Consider the following 20,182-nt stretch of genomic DNA (forward strand, 5'->3'; position numbering starts at 1 on the left):
CAGCTGATCTATCTTCTACTCTTTTATATGTATTTAAGCACTTCCTGTTGACTGAGAGACTCCAGCAGACCTGTGTGCATGTGGCTTAATTCTCATTTTTTTTTCCTTTGTGCACTACAAATCTGTTCAATTCTATTTCATCTTGTAGGTTCAGCTATAATCTCTTTATCACTGCAGTTGTTTCATTCAGTCTTCAAAGACATCTGCCTCTATCAATCTTGAACTGAATGTTCCTCCTCAAGCTAATTGCAGAAAAGATAGAACCATTTATTTTGATTTTGTTTCTTGGTGTTTAAACTGCATAGTTTTATGAGTATAATCTGTTTTCCTGAACTTGTCAACAGGAAACAGCATGGCTTAATTGATTGTTGCCTAAGACCCCTGCCTCTGCTCCCCTGCATTCTGCCATGTGGCTTTTGGGGATCTTAGGTCCCTGACCAGGGATTGAACCAGAGTCTCGGCAGTGAAAGCCCGGAATCCTAACCACCAGGCCACCTGGAGGACTCTTAATTAGATTGTTGCATATAGTCAAATTATTTCCATGGTCTGCCTCTTCATTGTAATAGTTTTCATAAATTACCTTTTCTTGAACTCTTTTGGGCCAGTTCTCAGTCTCTTATAAAAGCTATTGTCACCTCCCCAGCACATAAATGTGAGTTGTCTCCCCACCTCTTCTTGCTCATACATTCACATTGTCATGACTATTAGCTCATTCGTTGTGTTTGCCATGTTACTCTGGTGCTTTAGAACCAAACTGGCCTGGGAATCAGCAGCAGTGTGCCAAGAGGTTTGCACTGTTGAATAAACATGGACCAGGTTCCAGAAGCTTCATTTTGCTAAAAATTTGGTAGAAAAACTTTAAAGCAAACATGGCATGTTATGAAATAGAATACAAAATGCTCATGAATTTTTAAGCTAACAGAGGGAACTTCAGAGTCTCTTTGCTCTGCTTAAGGAGAATGTTAGTATCCCTATGAGGTGATGTGTTTTCTTTGTAACCGTAAGGCATTATTAGGCTTTCAGTTCAGTTCAGTCGCTCAGTCATGTCCAACTCTTTGCGACCCCGTGAATTGCAGCACGCCAGGCCTCCCTGTCCATCACCAGCTCCTGGAGTTCACTCAGACTCACATCCATCGAGTCAGTGATGCCATCCAGCCACCTCATCCTCTGTCGTCCCCTTCCCCTCCTGCCCCCAGTCCCTCCCAGCATCAGAGTCTTTTCCAATGAGTCACCTCTTTGCATGAGGTGGCCAAAGTACTGAAGTTTCAGCTTTAGCATCAGTTCTTCCAAAGAAATCCCAGGGCTGATCTCCTTCAGAATGGACTGGTTGGATCTCCTTATAGTCCAAGGGACTCTCAAGAGTCTTCTCCAACACCACAGTCCAAAAGCATCAATTCTTCAGCGCTCAGCTTTCTTCACAGTCCAACTCTCACATCCATACATGACTACTGGAAAAACCATAGCCTTGACTAGACAGACCTTAGTCGGCAAAGTAATGTCTCTGCTTTTGAATATGCTGTCTAGGTTGATCATAGCTTTCCTTCCAAGGAGTAAGCATCTTTTAATTTCATGGCTGCAGTCACCATCTGCAGTGATTTTGGAGCCCCCAAAAATGAAGTCTGACACTAAAGAATCAGGCCCCAAATGATTTGTCTGTCTCAAAGTCCTTTCTTGAAATGCCTCTTACTATTTATTTTCTTCAGGCTTTTTCAGGTAACTTTAGCCAATTACCTTGATTTACTTCTGTGCCTCTCACATGCTCTGCTATTTGCCTGGAATTCAGCCCATGTCACACTTCTTAAATGAGAGAGATGATGATTTCTTCTACCTGGCTTTGGGATTCCCATGACTCATTACTTCCAAACACAGTTTCTTTTTGTAGACATTTGAATATATTATATACCTGCTCTAGATTCTCTATATATCCCCATGAAGTTACACACATGCACACATTTATCCTGTTTTTCTTTGTCATTTTTCAAATGTTTTTTGTACCATTCACTATATATAAGACACTATATAGGCACCTTCAAAGAGGCTGTTAAGAGGAAAAAGACATGTAAAAGATGGAAAAACATGAGAGAAACAGATCAAGTTTAAAACCAGTTCAGAAGAGGGAGAGCTACTTTTTGGCTATTCAGAATAGAGTGAGTTTCCATGTGTTTTGTCTGTATCCTTGCTGACTTGAGACACAGATTCCATGGTTCAAGGTGGTTTGCCTAGTGTGTACACACAATTATACTGAGAGTGTAAAATGCAAATAGGGATGTAATACATTTCCTTTGGCTTGAATAAAATCCAATTTTATAATAACAGTGTTGTAGGTATATAGTGCAGAGAGAGACTTTAGAAGCCATCAGATTCAAATTCAACCTAAAGGAAAACCAGACTGAGCAGTTGGTGACTGACCAGTTTGTTCTCCTGACTCAGACTTGTGCACTTGACCTTGTAAAAGAGGTGATCCTGTCAGGTAATGATTTTATATTTGACTTAAAATCCAAAGATGTAAGGTCATAATTGTTAGTTTAATATACAATAACTGATTATGAAAAGGACTTCTTGGGGGTGCTTTTTCTGTTTAGGAAGATATCTGCTGTCATTTGAAAGATCAGGTGAAACAACTGGAAAGGAATCAAGAAGCAACCAGATTAGAGAAGACTGAGATCATTAACAGATTGACAAGAAGCCTGGAGGAGAGTCAGAAGCAGTGTGCCAACCTGCTGCACTCAGGTGGGTATCTGTGTGGGTGCTGGCTCCCCAGAGGCTAGGAGAAAATGTGGAGCGAGCATAGTAGGATCCATGAATTACTATAAAAATCCAGAAAAAAACAAAAGTTCATCAGTGATAGTTTTTCTTAACATTTTTACTGGTGTATGTCTATGACGATGTGGTGTATTTTCATTAGATACTTGGGGAAATCCAGACAAATATAAAGTAGAACATAAAAATAGCCAATAATCCTACTATGCAGAGACAACTGTTAATGTTCACAAATGAACATGTATAGACAGTCCCCTGCTTCTGTACCTAATGCATTTTAAAACAAATGAAAGCTGGATGTACAAAAATTGAATAATTCAGACGACAGGTACAATGTTTGAAGAATGGGTCATTCAAAAGCTGAAGTCTGTCTAAATGTGTGTGTGTGTGTATGTGTGTGTTTTGGGGGGGACAAAATTTGCATCATACTCCATTTAGGTCATTTAAGTTTTGTATCCTTTGTTCCACATGGTATTACTTACTGAGCCTTTTGGGTTGTCATTAAAGGCTTTGAAAATATGATTTTCTTTGGTTCCCTAATACTCCATCATTACTTTGCTTAACCATTTCTTAGATGCTCATTTTCTTCTGAGGAAACCCAATAAAGTCCTTTTTAAATGGGAACCTTTTAACCATTTAAAATATTAGGTTACTGGATTTCCAAGGGTACAATCCTAGTTTGCCTCTTATATGTGTGGAGGTGGGAGTGGTGGAAATAAAAACATTCAGAGAGAAGCTAAGGGCAGCAAGATGTGGTTTTCTTATTGAAAGGTAGAAATGGGTTCTAAAGAATTTTCACTTTGGTGATCTGTGAGCTAGAATGTTCTGCTCCTATTAAAGGACTTGTGGAGTGTTAAGGTCTGTAGACATGGCTGGTTTAATTCATGGCAAGGTCACAGTAGCCCACGTCTTCAACTTCTCAAGGACCTTTGGGCAGCTGTACTAAATCTTAAAAATGTCAGCACCACACATATGCTTTCTGAGTCCCACCGGCTATAGGCTCAGTGGATGCAAGTTCTTCTGTATGTCATAGGCAGTTTGTTCCGTTACATCTGACGTATTCTGTGGTTCTTTCTCCCACAGGCTCAGTACAGGAGGTGGCTCAGCTCCAGCTCCAGCTGCAGCAAGCACAAAAGGCACTCGCTATGAGTGAAAACATGAGCAAGGCTTTGCAAGTGAGTGTTGCCACTAGGAAGAGACTTTCTGGGTAACTGAATTAGGCGATGGTTACCTCACCTTTTTGAACCTTGGATTTCTCTGTATATGGTGGCTGGACCATCTCCAATCCAGCCCACTGAAGTCATTCACAACCTTACCCACACAGCTGGGTAGCCAAGCCCAGGTCTGCCCACCTGTGGAGCAAGGGACCCATCCTTTCCTTCACATGGCACATCCTTGCATCTTGAGGTGTGTCCCAGAGATAGGTTTATCTACAGGTGTGGGAAACCTACAGTTCAACTGCAGTCTTCTCACATCCTCCTCCAGTACCAGTTATGTTTCCCACTGGAGGAAGAGTTCAGTATCCCCTCCCTGGAAAGATGTATAGCATTTTGTGGCTTTTCACCACTGGCAGACAAAACCAGTCCCTCTGTCCACTGCTCTTATTCAACATGCACTGCCACCAGCTTCTCAGCTCAAGGGAGGCTTTTTGTGGAGGATGAAATGCCAGTGAGGGAGGTGGGAGAGAGGTGTTTACATCTTCTTTCTCATTCACTTTATTTGTTCAGTTTACCTGAAAACCTTGATATGTGCTGTCCTTTACCTTTTTAATGTATGCCAAAAAATGGATTTGAAGTAGCATTTCTGCCTTCTGATGATTATTAAAATGAACTTTGAAGAATAGAAAGAATGACTGATTCCTTCTTATAAAAAAATGAAAATGGCTTTCAATTATTTTGTGTTTTAGGAAGAATTAAAAGAACTGAAAGATGAAATTTCTTTCTATGAATCTGCTGCAAAACTAGGAGTACTTCCAAGTGACTCAGAAGGAGAATTAAATGTAGAACTAACTGAATCATATGTTGATTTGGGTATTAAGAAAGTCAACTGGAAAAAATCTAAAGTTAAGAGGTATGGAGAAAATACTTTACTATAGAAGAATTCACATGAATAATATTGATGGTGCATAAGAAGCAAGTGGCACCAGGCATGAAATGAACTGCCCAGGGGTTCCTTAGTACAGGACAGTTTATTTTAGTAACTTCTAATGAACTGCCAATGTCAGAAATCAAAATGAACAGAAACCTCAAGTGTCGCTATTATACTGTCTTAATACCAATAGGCACATCAGTTCCAGTAAGGTTAAAATAACTTAGTTAAAATATACAAGTTAAATTCTACTACTTAAATTATGTATCTGTTTTATTAAGGCAAGAGCATATTATTTTTATTATGTTAAAACTGCGTGTTGAAAGCAGCCATTTGTCAATGGTATATGAGAAAGTGAGCATTGATTTTCCCTGGAACCTTACTGTGACCTTATTTATTTATTTATGGCTACGCTGGGTCTTGGTTGCTGTGCACAGGCTTTCTCTAGTTGTGGCGTTCGGGGCTACTCTCTCATTGCGGTGCATGGGCTTCTCATTGTGGTGGCTTCTCTTGTTGAGGAGCATGGGGCTGTAGGGCACATGGGCTTTAGTAGTTGTGGTGCTCAGACTCAGTTGCCCTGCAGCCTGTGGAATCCTCCCTGATCAGGGATCGAACCCATGTCCTCTGCATTAGCAGGTGGATTCTTAACCACTGGACCACCAGGGAAGTCCCTGTGACCTTACTTTTAAAATAGAGATTCTGTCTTTTATGCTTAATATGGATATTTTAATGCTGCTTATTTAACACATATATTTATAGGAATCTCGTGGAAGGGTGTGCGTCATTGTCCCTGCTGGTCCTACCGGGGAAGACCGTGGTCATGGTAGAAGAGGGAGCACATTTAGATATCATGAAACACTTAAAAGATAAACACAGGAAAGGATGTATAGTTTGAAGCACTTGCTATTTGGAAGGGACCATGCAACACTCTGGGAGAGGAGTACACGAGATGAAAGAGACGCTCTCTCTTCCCACAGGGAATTTATATTTTGTCTGATGAAGAGAGGGAGACACACTTGTAAGCCACTAAGTGCTGTGTGCTAAATGCAGTGCTTAACATACAAAGGGGGCATTTAGCCATTTCTTCTGGCCTGGGATAAAGATGAAAGATAGGCTTATTTGGTTGCATTCAGGCTAAGGAAAGCCTTGAACGCATTCTTGAATGAAGTCACCAACTTCCAATTTATAGTTTAAGACTGAGTTTGCCATCATTAGTGTTTAGTCAAAGTGTTTACTACCTGGTGTGTTTCAAGTATCATGCAACTAAATACAAACATATGAATCCTCTGAAAAGTTTGTTCCACAGTAAGTTTTAGAACTTAACTATTTTAGTGCTGATTGCATTTTCAAAACAACAAAATGAGATGCAATAAATTAAGATCTCAGTCAGGTGATGCTGTGGAATACAATGTTACATTAGTTGAGTGAGGTTCCACTTATCTGGAAGTCAGTCTTTCAGTTCAGTTCAGTCGCTCAGTCCAGTTCAGTCGCTCAGTCGTGTCTTACTCTTTGTGACCCCATGAATCGCAGCACGCCAGGCCTCCCTATCCATCACCAACTCCCGGAGTTCACTCAGACTCACGTCCATTGAGTCAGTGATGCCATCCAGCCATCTCATCCTCGGTCGTCCCCTTCTCCTCCTGCCCCCAATCCCTCCCAGCATCAGAGTCTTTTCCATTGAGTCAGCTCTTCGTATGAGGTGGCCAAAGTACTGGAGTTTCAGCTTTAGCATCATTCCTTCCGAAGAAATCCCAGGGCTGATCTCCTTCAGAATGGACTGGTTGGATCTCCTTACAGTCTTTAGGGACTCTCATCTCAACAGAGCACAACTACAATTCAGACAGACTCCAAGAAGCAAACAGCAGACCTGGATTGTGTGATATATTTGTTAGAAGCCACCTTGGGGCTCATACCCCAGGGCCATATTGACTTAGATTTGTGGTACCCTGTGTGTGCAAGTGGGTGCATGGTAAGTCGCTTCAGTCGTGTCTGACTGTTTGCGGCCCCATGGACTATAGCCTGCCAGGCTCCTCTATCCATGAGTTACCTGATATCCTAAGTGACCACGGAGTAAACGGGTCGGGGAGCTGGGAGAGGTGCTGCCAGGACTTCAGCTGGCCAGCTCAGTCTCAGCAAGGAGAGAGCGACAGGAACCCACAGTGCTGGAGCGGCCAAGCAGCAGGATAAGCAGCTTTTATACATCCAGGCCTGTTCTGACCCACATCAGAATGTCCACAATTGTGATCTGAGTTATCAAAGGAAGCCTTCAGCTTTGGTTAGTTAATTATAAGCAAAAGAGGATGAATGCGCTTTAAACAGATTTACATAAAAATTTAAAGTTAAAATGTAGTCATCTGGAAAATTGACTGCTGTGAATGGCTCATTTCCTGTTAATGCTGAATTAATTCTCAGGGGCCAGTGGAAAGAGCACGGTTTTTAAATCTAGAATTGTTTTGAATCATAGTTTTGCCTTTTTTTACTAACTTTCTGACCTTGGGCAAGTTTCTTAACTTTTCTGAGCCTATTTTCTTATCAGGCTTTTTCTATCAGGTAAGAGTATAGCATATCCCTTGGGGGCTTAAGACAGATAATGACTATAAAGGGCCTCATGTAATAAATTCTAGCACATATTAGGCATTTAATTAGTGGTAGCTGTTACTATATTATTTAAGAGATGCTTGGCTAAAATATACCATTGATCAGATTTTATATAAATCTTTTTTCTTGGAGTATAATTCTTTACCATGTTGTGTTTCTGCTGTACAACAAAGTGAATCAGCTATATGTATACATATGTCCCCTCCCTCTTGAACCTCCTTCCCCTTAATCAGCTTTTGATTGGACACATTTAAATCTTGGGGAAAACGTGGGAGACATACTATTTTAGAGTTGGGAAAACTGGAGCTCAAAAGAGTGAACTCCTTAGCCCAAGAAGACAGATGCTTAGCCACAGAACTAGTACTTCAGCCCAAAACTTGACTGTCATGTAAATCTGTTGGTTCATATTTGCGAGACAGTCAAACCTGTTTGCCCTAAATTTCGTTCTTCTATGTTTTTTTAAAAAGAGGATTAAAGATTTAGTTTCTGTCAAAAAAGATCTCTCTGCAACTTATTACTTTAATTTATGCCATAATTAGTCTGGGAACTGGGTAAATAATACATGTATGTATATATGTGTGTGTGTTTATATATGTAGGTTTATCTTTGATGTAGAGTTATTCCATCTTGACATTTACTAAAATATATTTACTTTGCCCTTTCTATTTAATTAATAATCATCACTCAGATCCTACAGTAATTTAAAGCACATCCCTGGGTTGTAGCCATGTGTTCCAGGAAACAAACTCACTCAGAAGGACAATGCAGATAGTGGAGTGCAGTTTATTACACCAGCGGGCCCCAGGCAGAGTCTCCTCTTAGCCAAGGACCCCGACCAGTTTTTGTGAAAACCTTATATACCCTAAGTGTACGTGCCCAAACCCACCTCCCCAAATTCCCTGAAACTAGTCTGAACAAAGGAAAAGAAAGATACAATCAAAGATAACCTGTGATTCCTATGTCTTAGGCCTAGGTAGTTAACAGTGGACAATTATCAATAGGCCTGTGGTCATACCCTAATAAGCATAATAGAATTTATGATTCTGTTCGGTTACACAGACAACTGGGGGTCTTTTAGGCGACTGAAGGTCTAGGTACGAGCCCTGGGGCTCTTCCATGGGGGGGGAGGCAGTTGGGAGGGGGTCTGGTTTTCCAGTTGGTGTGTCGTTTCCATAGATACTGGGCATATAGCTCAAAGTCCACAGTCCGGCCCAAGATGGAGTCCTGCTTTCAAGATGGAGCCTGTTCTGTTTCCTCCTTCACCTGTGGCTAATAAACTCTAGACATCACATGGCTATCATACCAAAAGGAATGCCAGTGTTCAACCAAGAGAATGAGGGATAATTAAAACAGGTGGTTCGTCATTGGGGCTAAGGAAGAAGATGTTCAGTGAAGTGCAGGATAAGTGAAGATATTATCTTAGGATCATTCCTCCCACCATTTGGAGAAGGCAATGGCACCCCACTCCAGTACTCTCGCCTGGAAAATCCTATGGACAGAGGAGCCTGGAAGGGTGCAGTCCATGGGGTCTCTGAGCGTTGGACAGGACTGAGTGGCTTCGCTTTCACTTTTCTCTTTCATGCATTGGAGAAGGAAATGGCAACCCACTCCAGTGTTCTTGCCTGGAGAATCCCAGGGACAGCGGAGCCTGGTGGGCTGCCGTCTATGGGGTTGCACAGAGTTGGACACGACTGAAGTGACTTAGCAGCTCCCACCATTGGCTACATGGCTCAGTAGGTAAAGAATCTGCCTACCAATGAGGAGATGCTACAGTTGCAGGTTTGATCCCTGGGTTGGGAAGATCCCCTGGAGGAGGAAATGGCAACTCATTCCAGTATTCTTGTCTGAAAAAATCACAAGGACAGAGTAGCCAGGTGGGCTACAGTCCATAGGGTTGCAAAGAGGCAGACATGACTGAACACACACTTATTTACTTAATATCCCTCCCACCAGCGCTTTAATGGATAAGAATTTAGCTTTGTTGTTGTTCAATCACTCTGAGGAAAAAGGAAAAGTATTCTTAGTTCAAAGTGGGAGGAGGTACAGGAGAGATTAGATTTGTACCTTTTCTCTGCTGAATCATGTTTCTTAGAACAAAAGGAAGCAACACTTTGCCAGTGTTGAGAATTTTAGTTCTTTATTGACTTGAGCTCCTTTCAAATCACTGACCCAAATATTAGCGGCTCCAAGCTTTTATTCCGAACTACCATCTCCCTCAAGCTGCTGCTTAGTAAACCTTAAGGGTTTAGCCTCAGTGCTCTATTTCACATTCATGGAACTGGAGTAGCTAAATCTGCATGCAGCCTGCAGACAGCTTCCCTTCTTCCTTATTGTAGTTGGCTGTGAAGCTCAAATAATAAACATTTAACAAGTGGAAAGCCTTTCCCCTCTGGTCTTCTCAGCAGGTTTCATCAGGGACAGTTTATTTGGATTGAGGGGAACCGCCCTCCCCAGGGCTCACTAGTGAGCCTAATACAGAGCTGGTCACCGCTGCTGACTTTTCCCTTTTGGAAAAGAAGAGAAAATTATTTTAGCTAGCACTTTCTCTGCTCTCTGACTTGGCTCTCTCTAGGGGTACATGGTGTGCTGTTTTAGTGGTCAGTGTTCAGTAAGAAAAGAAGCATAATTTGTTATCGGTTTGAAAGTTAGTTCACCATGTCGTATAGCACTGGAAGATGCATTGCAATATGTTTTATATTTCTTATGTAAATTATATGTATCATATATTTCTATATAAATAGAAGTGGTTTAGGTTGGTGAGATCTACACATACACACATATTTACACTATAATAACTATTTTAAAAGTTGTGTATATTGATAAACATGTAGTACACTGCCAAGAACTCCTTTTGTAACATTAAAAAACCCCTAATATTTTGTTCATCCTCTCTTTCTCTTTCTGTATACATATATGTATGTATATATACAGTATGCATATATATGTGTGTATATATTTAATGTTTCATTTGGAATCATCTGAAACTGAAACATTAGAGAAATTATGTTAATCTGGATCCTATTCTTTTTCCTTTTCCTTAGAAACAGACTTTAATTTTTTAGAACAGTTTGATTTATAAGAAAATTAACATACTACAAAGAATTACCCCATACTCTGCATCCATTTTTCCCTATTAACATTTACAACAGCATGGTACAACTCTTGAACTAATACTGATCAGTTATTATTAACGAACATCCATAGTTTATTTAGATGTCCTTCGTTTTTACTTGGTGTTCTTTTTTGTTTCAAGATCACATCTAGGATACCCCTTTACATTTAGGAGTCATTTTTCTCTAGGTTCCTCCTGATTTTCCTTGTTTTTGATGACCTTGACAGTTTAAGAAATGCTGGTCAAGCGTTTTTAGGAGGGAAGACCCTCCTGGAATTTGAAGTTTTTCTCAGTGGGTTTTGTGGAGGAAGATCGCAGAGATGAGGTTCCGTTTTTATCACGTCACTTTAAGGGTACATACTATCAGCTGTTTATTTCTTCTCAAATGCGCTTTCTCCTTTTTTATGGAAACATTAGAAGATACCAGTTAAAAGCAGCCGTAATCTTACTTCCCCTCCCGGGAAGAAAACTACTATTAACATTTTGGTATATAACTTCCACATTATCTGTTTTGTAGGTTTCTGAAGGATGAAATATTATTGAATATACTACTCTAAAATGTGTCTTTTAACTTGGTACGTTCTGAAATCCTTAGATATCAGTAAATATTGTTGTAAACACTTATCAGTGGATATTTGGAACTATATTTTAGTTCAGTTCAGTTGCTCAGTCGTGTCCGACTCTTTGCGACCCCATGAATCGCAGCACGCCAGGCCTCCCTGTCCATCACCATCTCCTGGAGTTCACTCAGACTCACGTCCATCGAGTCCGTGATGCCATCCAGCCGTACCATCCTTGGTCGTCCCCTTCTCCTACTGCCCCCAATCCCTCCCAGCATCAGAGTCTTTTCCAGTGAGTCACCTCTTCGCATGAGGTGGCCAAAGTACTGGAGTTTCAGCTTTAGCATCATTTCCTCCAAAGAAATCCCAGGGTTGATCTCCTTCAGAATGGACTTGGTTGGATCTCCTTGCAGTCCAAGGGACTCTCAAGAGTCTTCTCCAACACCACAGTTCAAAAGCATCAATTCTTCGGCACTCATCCTTCTTCACAGTCCAACTCTCACATCCATACATGACCACTGGAAAAACCATAGCCTTGACTAGACGGGCCTTAGTCGGCAAAGTAATGTCCCTGCTTTTGAATTTGCTATCTAGGTTGGTCATAACTTTCCTTCCAACGAGTAAGCATCTTTTAATTTCATGGCTGCAGTCACCATCTGCGGTGAACCCAAGACGGGTGGGTCATGGTAGAGAGGTCTGACAGAACGTGGTCCAATGGCAAGCCACTTCAGTATTCTTGAGAACCCCATGAACAGCATGAAAAGGCAAAATGATAAGATATTTTAGTTAGTAATAAAAAAAAATTTTTAACCATAAGTAACGCAGTATTATAACTAAAAGCATACTTGTAGTCTGGTCTTTATTCACATCTTTGGTTTATTTCCTTAGATGTGGATGAATAATCTTGTCAAAGAGCATGCGTGTTTGAGGCTTTTGATAGGTGATGTTTCTCGTATCTTGATAGTACCTATTTCTCTGTACCCTAGCCATTGTTGAAGGTTATCACTTTTCCCGTTTAAAAATTTTATGTAGTTAGATACATCACTTTTCCCTTTTGATTTCTTGATGGTATTTTTCTAGTACTTTTTATAACGTTGCTTTTTAAACCTTTTAAAACTATAAAATATAACACACAAAAGTGTATGAAATATAAGTGTACAGCTTAATGTATGATTTTAAAATGAATTCCCATGGAACTATCATCAAGATCAAGAAACATTGCCAGCTCATATTCCTCTTTCTAGTCATAACGTTGAGCTTGCTTACTACTGTCTTAACTCTTAAATTATTTTGGTTTTCTTGTTATCTTTTAAAAGCTAGTTATTCTTGCCTGAACAGTGTATGTTAGATTTGCCTTCGTCTAGAGGGAACTCATATATCATGTGGTTTTTCTTTTTTCCTTTTTTCTATAGTTTTATTTGATATACAGTTGACCCTTGAGCAACATAGGTTTGAACTGTGGTTTGAATGTGGATTTTTAAAATAAACATAGTATATGTATTTTTATTTTACAAGTGGTTGAGCGGGGGACCAGCGCCCCCAACCCTCTACGTTGTTCAAGGGTCAACTATATTTCCAGGACCATAAAATTCACCCATTTGGAGTGTATACAGTTCAGTGTGTTTAGTATCCCCAGAGTTGTCCGTCTATTACCACAACCTAATTTTAAAACATTTCAGCTTCCCCCACAAGAAATCCAGTACTTATTACCAGTCATTCCCTGTCATCCCGTCTGTCTTCACTGTGCTGTGCTTAGTTGCTCAGTCGTGTCTGACTCTGTGTGACCCCAGGGACCGTAGCCCATCTGGCTCTGCCTACGGGGATTCTTCAGGCAAGAATACTGGAGTGGGTTGCCATGCTCTACCCCAGGGGATCTTCCCAACCCAAGGATCGAACCCAGGTCTCTACATTGCAGGTGGATTGTTTATCATCTACCAGGGAAGCCCAAGAATATTGGAGTGGGTACCTATCCCTTCGCCAGGGGAACTTCCCCACTCAGGAATCCAACTGAGATCTTCTGCTTTGCAGGTGGATTCTTTACCAGTAGCCCAGGCAAATACTAGTTTTCTTTCTACCTCTATGGATTTTCCTATTCTGTATATTTCACTTTATTGGATTTATATAATATGTGGTTAGCTTTTTTGTGATTGGTTCCTTTCACTTGGCACATAATGCTTTCAAGGTTTATCCATGTTGTAGCATGTATCACTACTTCAATCCATTTTATAGCCAAGTAATATTCTGAATATATTCTGAACAAGTAACATTGTACTAATATAGCACATTTTGCTTGTTTGTTCATCAGCTAATGGACATTTATTTGGATCATTTTACTTTTTGGCTATTACGAATAATGCTGCACATTTTTGAGTGGACATGTTTTTCAGCTTTCTTAGATGGTTTATATGGTAACTTTATGCTTAGCATTTTGAAAAATGGTCAGTATTCTGAAGTGGCTGCACTGTTTTACATTGTCACTGGTGATGAATGAGGGTTTCAGTTTCTTTATATCTTCATCAGCACTTGTTATTTTTTATTTAAGAAACTATAGTTTCCTGGTGGATATGGAGTAGTTTCTTATCATGGTGATTTGCTAATGATGTGGTTTTTACTTGATGGCTAATCATGTTGAAAATTTTTTTGTGTGTTGATTGGCTATTTGCATATTTTCTTTGGAGAAATGTCTATTCACATCTTTTGCCCATTTTAAAATTGGGTTATCTTTTTACTCTTTAGTTTTAAGAGCTATTTATATATCCTGAATTTAAGTCCTTTGTCAGATACATGATTTGCCTGTATTTTCTCCTATTTAGTGAGCTGTCTTTTCTCTTTTTTGACAGCACACTTTGAAGCACAAAAGCCTTTAATTTTATGAAGGCTAATTTATGTATTTTTTTTCCTTTGGTTGCCTGTACTTTTCTAAGAAACCATTCTCTAATCCGAGATTCTGAAGTTTTATACCTGTTTTCTTCTAAGAGTATTATCTCTTATATTATGTCTTGAAATCTATTTTGAATTAATTTTTTGCATATGATATGAGATGGGAGTCTAACTTTATTCTTTTGCATGTGGATATCCAGTTGTTTTGTACCATTTGTTGAAAAGACTATTTTTCACTAAATTGTTTTGGCATGCTTGTCAAAAAATGAATTGATAGAGAATGTGAGAGTTTATTTCTGAGCTCTCAATTTTATCTCATTAAGCTATGTATCTTTATGCACTAGATTGCTGTATCTTTGTAGTAACTTTTGAAATTGGAAAGTGTGAGTCTTCCAATTTTGTTCTTCCTTTTCAAGATTTCTTTGGCTAATCTGATTCTCTTATAATTCCATATGAATTTTATGATCAGTTTGTCAATTTCTGCAAAGAAATTAGGCAAGATTGTGGTAGGGATTGTATGGAATCTGTAGAACAACTTGGAGAAATATTGCCATCTTAATAATATTGTGTCTTGATCCCTGAACACTGAGTGTTTTTCCATTTATTTTGGTCTTTTATTTCTTTCAGTGTATTGGTCATACACGTTTATAATTTTGTGGTTTTCAGTTTGTCAGTCATGCTTTTGTTAAACTTACTGCAGTGTTTTATTCTCTTGGCTATTCTTCTTGCTTGATTGTTTTCTCTTTTATTTATTTTTCTGACCTCTCCACATAGCTTGGAGGATCTTAGTTCCCCAACCAGGAATCAAACCTGTGCCCCCTGCAATGGAAGCATGGAGTCCTAACCACTAGACCCACCAGGGAATTCCTTGGATTGTTTTCTTAAATTTATTTTCAGGAAGTTTACTACTAGTGTATAAAAATACAATTGATATTATATATTTATCTTGTATCCTGCCACATTGCTTAACTTGCTAATTAGTTCAAATAGTTTTTTAGTGAATTCCTTAGGATCTTTTATAATAGTCATGATCATGTCATCTGAAAATAAATGTATTTCTTTCTTTCCGATGCCTTTTATTTCTTTTTCTTGACTAATTGCTCTAGCTAGAAACTCTAGTACAGTGTTGACAGAAGTGGCAAGAGGAGACATCTTCGTCTTGCTCCTGATTTCACATGGAAGTATTTAGCCATTCTCCATTAAGCATGGAATCTAGTTGTGGGTTTTCTGTAGATATAGGTTTTCTTTAGATTTTTCTTTCACCAACATTTTGGTTGTGAGACTTAGAGTGCATTGTAGCTGTAGCTACATTACCACTAGCTGTAGCTCTTTCATTTACCTATGTAAATATATGTGTGTGTAGCTTTCATTTGTATGAATACTCCACAGTTTATTTTCCTTTCTACCATTCATAGATTCTTAATGTTATTTTCTGGTGCAATATACATACATTTCAGTTGGGTATATACTTAGAAGTGAAAATTCTTGTAGTACGTGTGTTTCAGCTTTAATAGATAATGCCAAAATCTTTTCCAAATCAGTGTGCCAATTTACGTCCCCACCAGAAGTGTATGAAAATTGTAGTTGTGCTTTGTCTTCTTGGTAACACTTGATATTGTCATTAATGTGTAGTGTTATTTTATTGTGATTTTTATTTGCATTATCCCAGATTACTAATGAGGTTGAGCTCTATTTAAGAAAATACGTCTGTTGTGTTTATTGATGGCTTGGGTATGGGGGGAGATGTGTGTGTGTGAAGAAGGACTTGCTGTGTCCCTTCTCAGTTTTTATATGATTTTTTTGTGTGTGCGTGTGTTCTGTTGATCTGTAGGAGTTTTTTGTTTTTTAATATCTGTTCTAGATAGGCACTCTTTGGTTATGTGTACTGCAGATATCTTTTTTCACTTTGGGTTCGTCTTTTTATCCTTTTAATGTATCTTTCGATGAATGGAAGTTCTTAAACATCAGTCAAATTTTTCCATCTTCATGGTTAGTGCTTTTTATGGTCCTTTAAGAAAAACCTTTCCTTACTTCAGGGTCATGAAGTTATTCAATGCTGCCTTCTGAAAGCTTTATTGCTTTGCTTTATACTTTAAGTTTCACCATCTACTTGTAATTGCTGTTCTTGTTAGGGTTTTTCTGACAATTCTTGCTTGTTTACACTTCCATGTGAACTTCCATGTTTAACTTGTTCTGTTCCAGGAAAAAAAAAATCTTGATAATATTTTCACTAGGATCACGTTAAATATACATATATACATTAACGCAGGGAGAACTGATATCTTTAGGATGTTGGATTTACTTATTCAAGAATATAGCATGTCTTTTCATTTGCTTAAATTTATTTGTCTTTTAAGAGTGTTTTGGTTTTTCACATTTAGATTTTGCAAAATTCTTGTTAAATTGATGCCTAGATATTTTATTTGCAATAGTGAATGGCGTGCTCTTTTCCATTATTGCTTCTGAGTATTGTGTGTATATATGATTTCTATATTTTAGGTTATAACCTGTTACATTCTAATTCTCTTCATAGTAGTTTTTCAATTAGATTTAAGGGTTTTTAGATATAATTGTATCATCTGCCAATGGAGATAGTTTTACTTCTTCCTTTTCACTTATGCTTCAAATTGCTTTCCCTTTAAACTTAAAGTATTTTATTTAGACGGAAGGAAATGGCAACCTACTCCAGTGTTCTTGCCTAGAGAATTCCATGGACAGAGGAGCCTGGTGGGCTACAGTCCATGGGGTCATGAAGAGTCAGATACAACTTTGCCTGTGTGTACTGAACTGTAACTTCCCCCAATTTTAAAGGAAAACTGGAGAAAGAAATCGCAACCCACTCCAGTGTTCTTGCCTGGAGAATCCCAGGGATGGGGGAGCCTGGTGGGCTGCCGTCTATGGGGTCGCACAGAGTCAGACATGACTGAAGCGACTTAGTAGTAGTAGTAGAAATGCTCTTTCCCAAAGTGGTTTTACCATTTTGCATTTCCAGAAGAAATGTCTTAGAGAGTTTCAGTTGTTCTGTGTCATTGCTAAAACTTGATAGCCAGTCTTTTAAGATCTGAGCACGTCTAATGTGTGTGTAGTGATGTCTCATTGTGGTTTTAATTTGTATTTCTCAAATGAATAATAATGTTAATCATCTTTTGATGTGGTTTGCTTCCTGTCTTCTTGACACGCTTAATTGCCATTTGCATATGTTGTTTGGTGTATATATATGGACTGGCATGCTGTAGTCCATGGGGTCCTGAAGAGCCGGACATGACTTGGCTACTGAACAGCAATATGTTGTTTGGTCTTCGTATATTTCAGGATACAAACCCTTTGTGTCAGATATATGTGTTGTGAGTGTTTTCCTCCCTTCTCTGGTTTATCTTATCATTTTCTTATATTATCTTTTGAAAAGCAAAAGTTTTTTTATGAACTCAAATTTATTTCTTATTTACACTTCATGGTTTTTGTACAGTTCATAAGTTAACAAAATTTTTCTGTCATGATTTTAGAAATTCAGTAGTTTTGGCTCTTATAATTACATCTGTGATCCATTATGAGTTAACTTTTTAGTATAGTGTGAGGGAAATTTTGATTTTTTTTAATTCCAGTAAATCCATTTGATATAATCCCATTTGTCAGAAAAACTTTTCTTTTCCAATTGAATTGCCTTGATATCTTTAATAATCAGTTGATTATTGTGGGCCTAATAATCAATTGTGGGCCTGTTTCTGTACTCTCCATTCTGTTCCAGTGATCATTTTGGTGGGAGCAGTCTAGATAATGTAACTTTATAGTTTTGAAATGGGTTGAACAAATCTTTCAACTTCATTGTTTTCAAAATTGTTTTGGCTATTCTAAGTACTTTGTATTTCAAAATAAATTTTATGATTAGCTTGTCAACTAATACAAAATTTGTCCTCTGGACAAATTTGAAACTTAAATTTCAGATTTTCAAATAAATCTATATAGATCAGTTTTGGGAGAATTGACATCTTAAGAAATTGCCACTTGTCACTTACACTTCGGTAAAGCTGAGGGGATTAAATAAATGGAGTCTTTCAGTTTCTGAATTTGCATACTATATTTCTCTCTTTATCTAGGTCTTCTTCAGTTTCTCTCAGTACTGTTTCATAGATTTTATTAAATGTTTGTTTTTTTGGTGGCTCAAGAGTCTTAATTGTGGCATGTAGGATCTCGAGTTGTGACATGTGGGGTTTAGTTCCCTGACCAGGGATTGAACCTTGGCCCCCTGCACTGGGACCTCTGAGTCTTAGCCACTGGACCACCAGGGAAGTCCCAATGTTTAGTAGCCTTCAGTGTAGAGATTTCCCTTTAGCTGAATAATTTCCTTTGGCATTTGTTCTAGAGCATGTCTGCAAATTCTTAGTTTCCTTATATGGAAATCTTATATTTGCTGATTACAGAATTCTGGATCAATTGTTCCTTTATTTCAGCACTTTAAAGGTATGCTCTCCCACTGTCTCTGGCCTCGGTAGTTCCTGAATAGAAATCTGTTGTTATTTGAATCTTTGTTTCTGTATATAATGTGTAGTTTTTTTCTCTTGCTGTTTTTAAGATTTTTTTTCTTTTTCTTTTTTCAGTTTTCAGCACTTTCATTATGATGTGTCTCAGTGTGTTTTTCTTTTAGTTTATCTCATTTGTGGTTCATTAAGCTTCTTGAAAATGTAAATTATGTCTTTTACCAAATTTGTGAAAATGTTGACTATTATTTCTTCAAATACTTTTTCTGCCCCTATCGCTTTCTCTCTCCTTCTGGTTCTCCAGTTACATATAATGTTAAATCTTTTTATGTTGTCCCGCAGTTTTCTGAGACACTGTTCATTTTTTTTTTTCCACATTAGATAGTTGCTATTGAACTATTTTCAAGTCCACTCACAATCTCCTCTGTCATTTCTATTCTGTTGAGCCTGTCAGTTGAGTTTTTTTTTTTTTTTAACTTTTAGATATTGTATTTTTTAATGATAAAATTTCCATTTGGTTCTTTTAAAGTTTTTATCCCCTGTTGAGAATTCCTATTTTTTCATTCATTTCAAGTATGTTTTCTTTATTCATAAAGGCTAGATATTTACCACTTTAAACTTTCAAAACTCTCTGTAATATTTCTAGCATTTGGGTTTTCCTTGTTAGTTTTATATTGAGTAATTTTAGATTTATAATAGACATTGTGATTTTTTTGTTGTATAGAGACTTGTATGGGTGTTTCAAATCTTGGTTTATTTTTCTGAGGCTTTGCCACATTGATTTGAATCTGTCCTGTGTATTATGTGCCTCTCCAGGGTTAGTCAGTGTGAGACATGTGTGGTTCAAATTTCAGAGAAATTCTCCAAATCTTTGCTGATTTGATGCATGCAGTCTGTTCTCTGCATGCATAGTTCAGGGCTTAGACTAAGGCTTGCTTATGCACAGAATCCAGAATTCCCCTGGTCATCTCCCCAGGAATCTTCCTGCCCTCTTTTTTTATCATTGTTTTAAGCAATTTGGTGTTGATATAACTTATAATGGTTTTCATGTTTTTTGTGCTTGAGATTCATTGCGCTTTTAGGTTTTAGGGGGTTTTAATTTTCATCAGATAGAAAAATTATGGTTATTATTTTTTCAAGTATTTTTTCTATCAGCCTCCCTACTCTTCTGGGACTTAACTACAGTTAAAAATTTAATATACTCCATGTTATATTAATTTAATATACGTTATGTATTTCTGATCTTCTTTCTCTATGTGTTTATTTTTCAGATATTTTTATTTTTTGTCTCTGCAAGTCCAGTTTGGGGCATAAAGTCTTCCATTTCCCTCCTCATTGATTTTGTGTCCCCCCGCCACCTCCTTGAACATATGGCATATACTATCTGTCATCCCCCGTCATTTTCTCCTGGTTACAGTTCATATTTTCTTTCCTGCTTTATTCACGTTTGGTAAATTTTGATTGGATGCTGGACATTCTGAATTGTATGCTTTAGATTTTGGACTTTATTGCAGGGGAAAAAAAAAACTGTTATTCTTTTTCTGTGATATACTTAAGTTACCTGGAATTCATTTGATCCTTTCAAAGTTTCTTTGTAGGCTTCATTAAATCAGATTTAGAACAAACAGCTTAATCTGGGGCTAATTTGGCCTTATTACTAAGGCAGTATTTGATGTTGTGTGACTTAGGAAGTCTCTCCACTATGGTTC

General features: G+C 38.1%; 1 protein-coding gene across 17 annotated transcripts in view; it reads left to right on the top strand.

Moving 5' to 3' along the window:
• CEP152 (centrosomal protein 152) overlaps positions 1 to 20,182 on the top strand; it is a 104,234-nt gene that overhangs the window by 33,426 nt on the left and 50,626 nt on the right. For all 17 annotated transcript variants that reach the window (XM_042252497.1, XM_042252498.1, XM_060418044.1 and 14 more), the window contains 3 exons: positions 2,583 to 2,730; positions 3,844 to 3,935; positions 4,667 to 4,830. In XM_042252497.1, the coding sequence (XP_042108431.1) occupies positions 2,583 to 2,730; positions 3,844 to 3,935; positions 4,667 to 4,830 (404 nt within the window). The remainder of the gene's footprint in view (positions 1 to 2,582; positions 2,731 to 3,843; positions 3,936 to 4,666; positions 4,831 to 20,182) is intronic.

The sequence above is a fragment of the Ovis aries genome, chromosome 7, assembly GCF_016772045.2.
Source record: "Ovis aries strain OAR_USU_Benz2616 breed Rambouillet chromosome 7, ARS-UI_Ramb_v3.0, whole genome shotgun sequence".
NCBI lineage: Eukaryota > Metazoa > Chordata > Mammalia > Artiodactyla > Bovidae > Ovis > Ovis aries.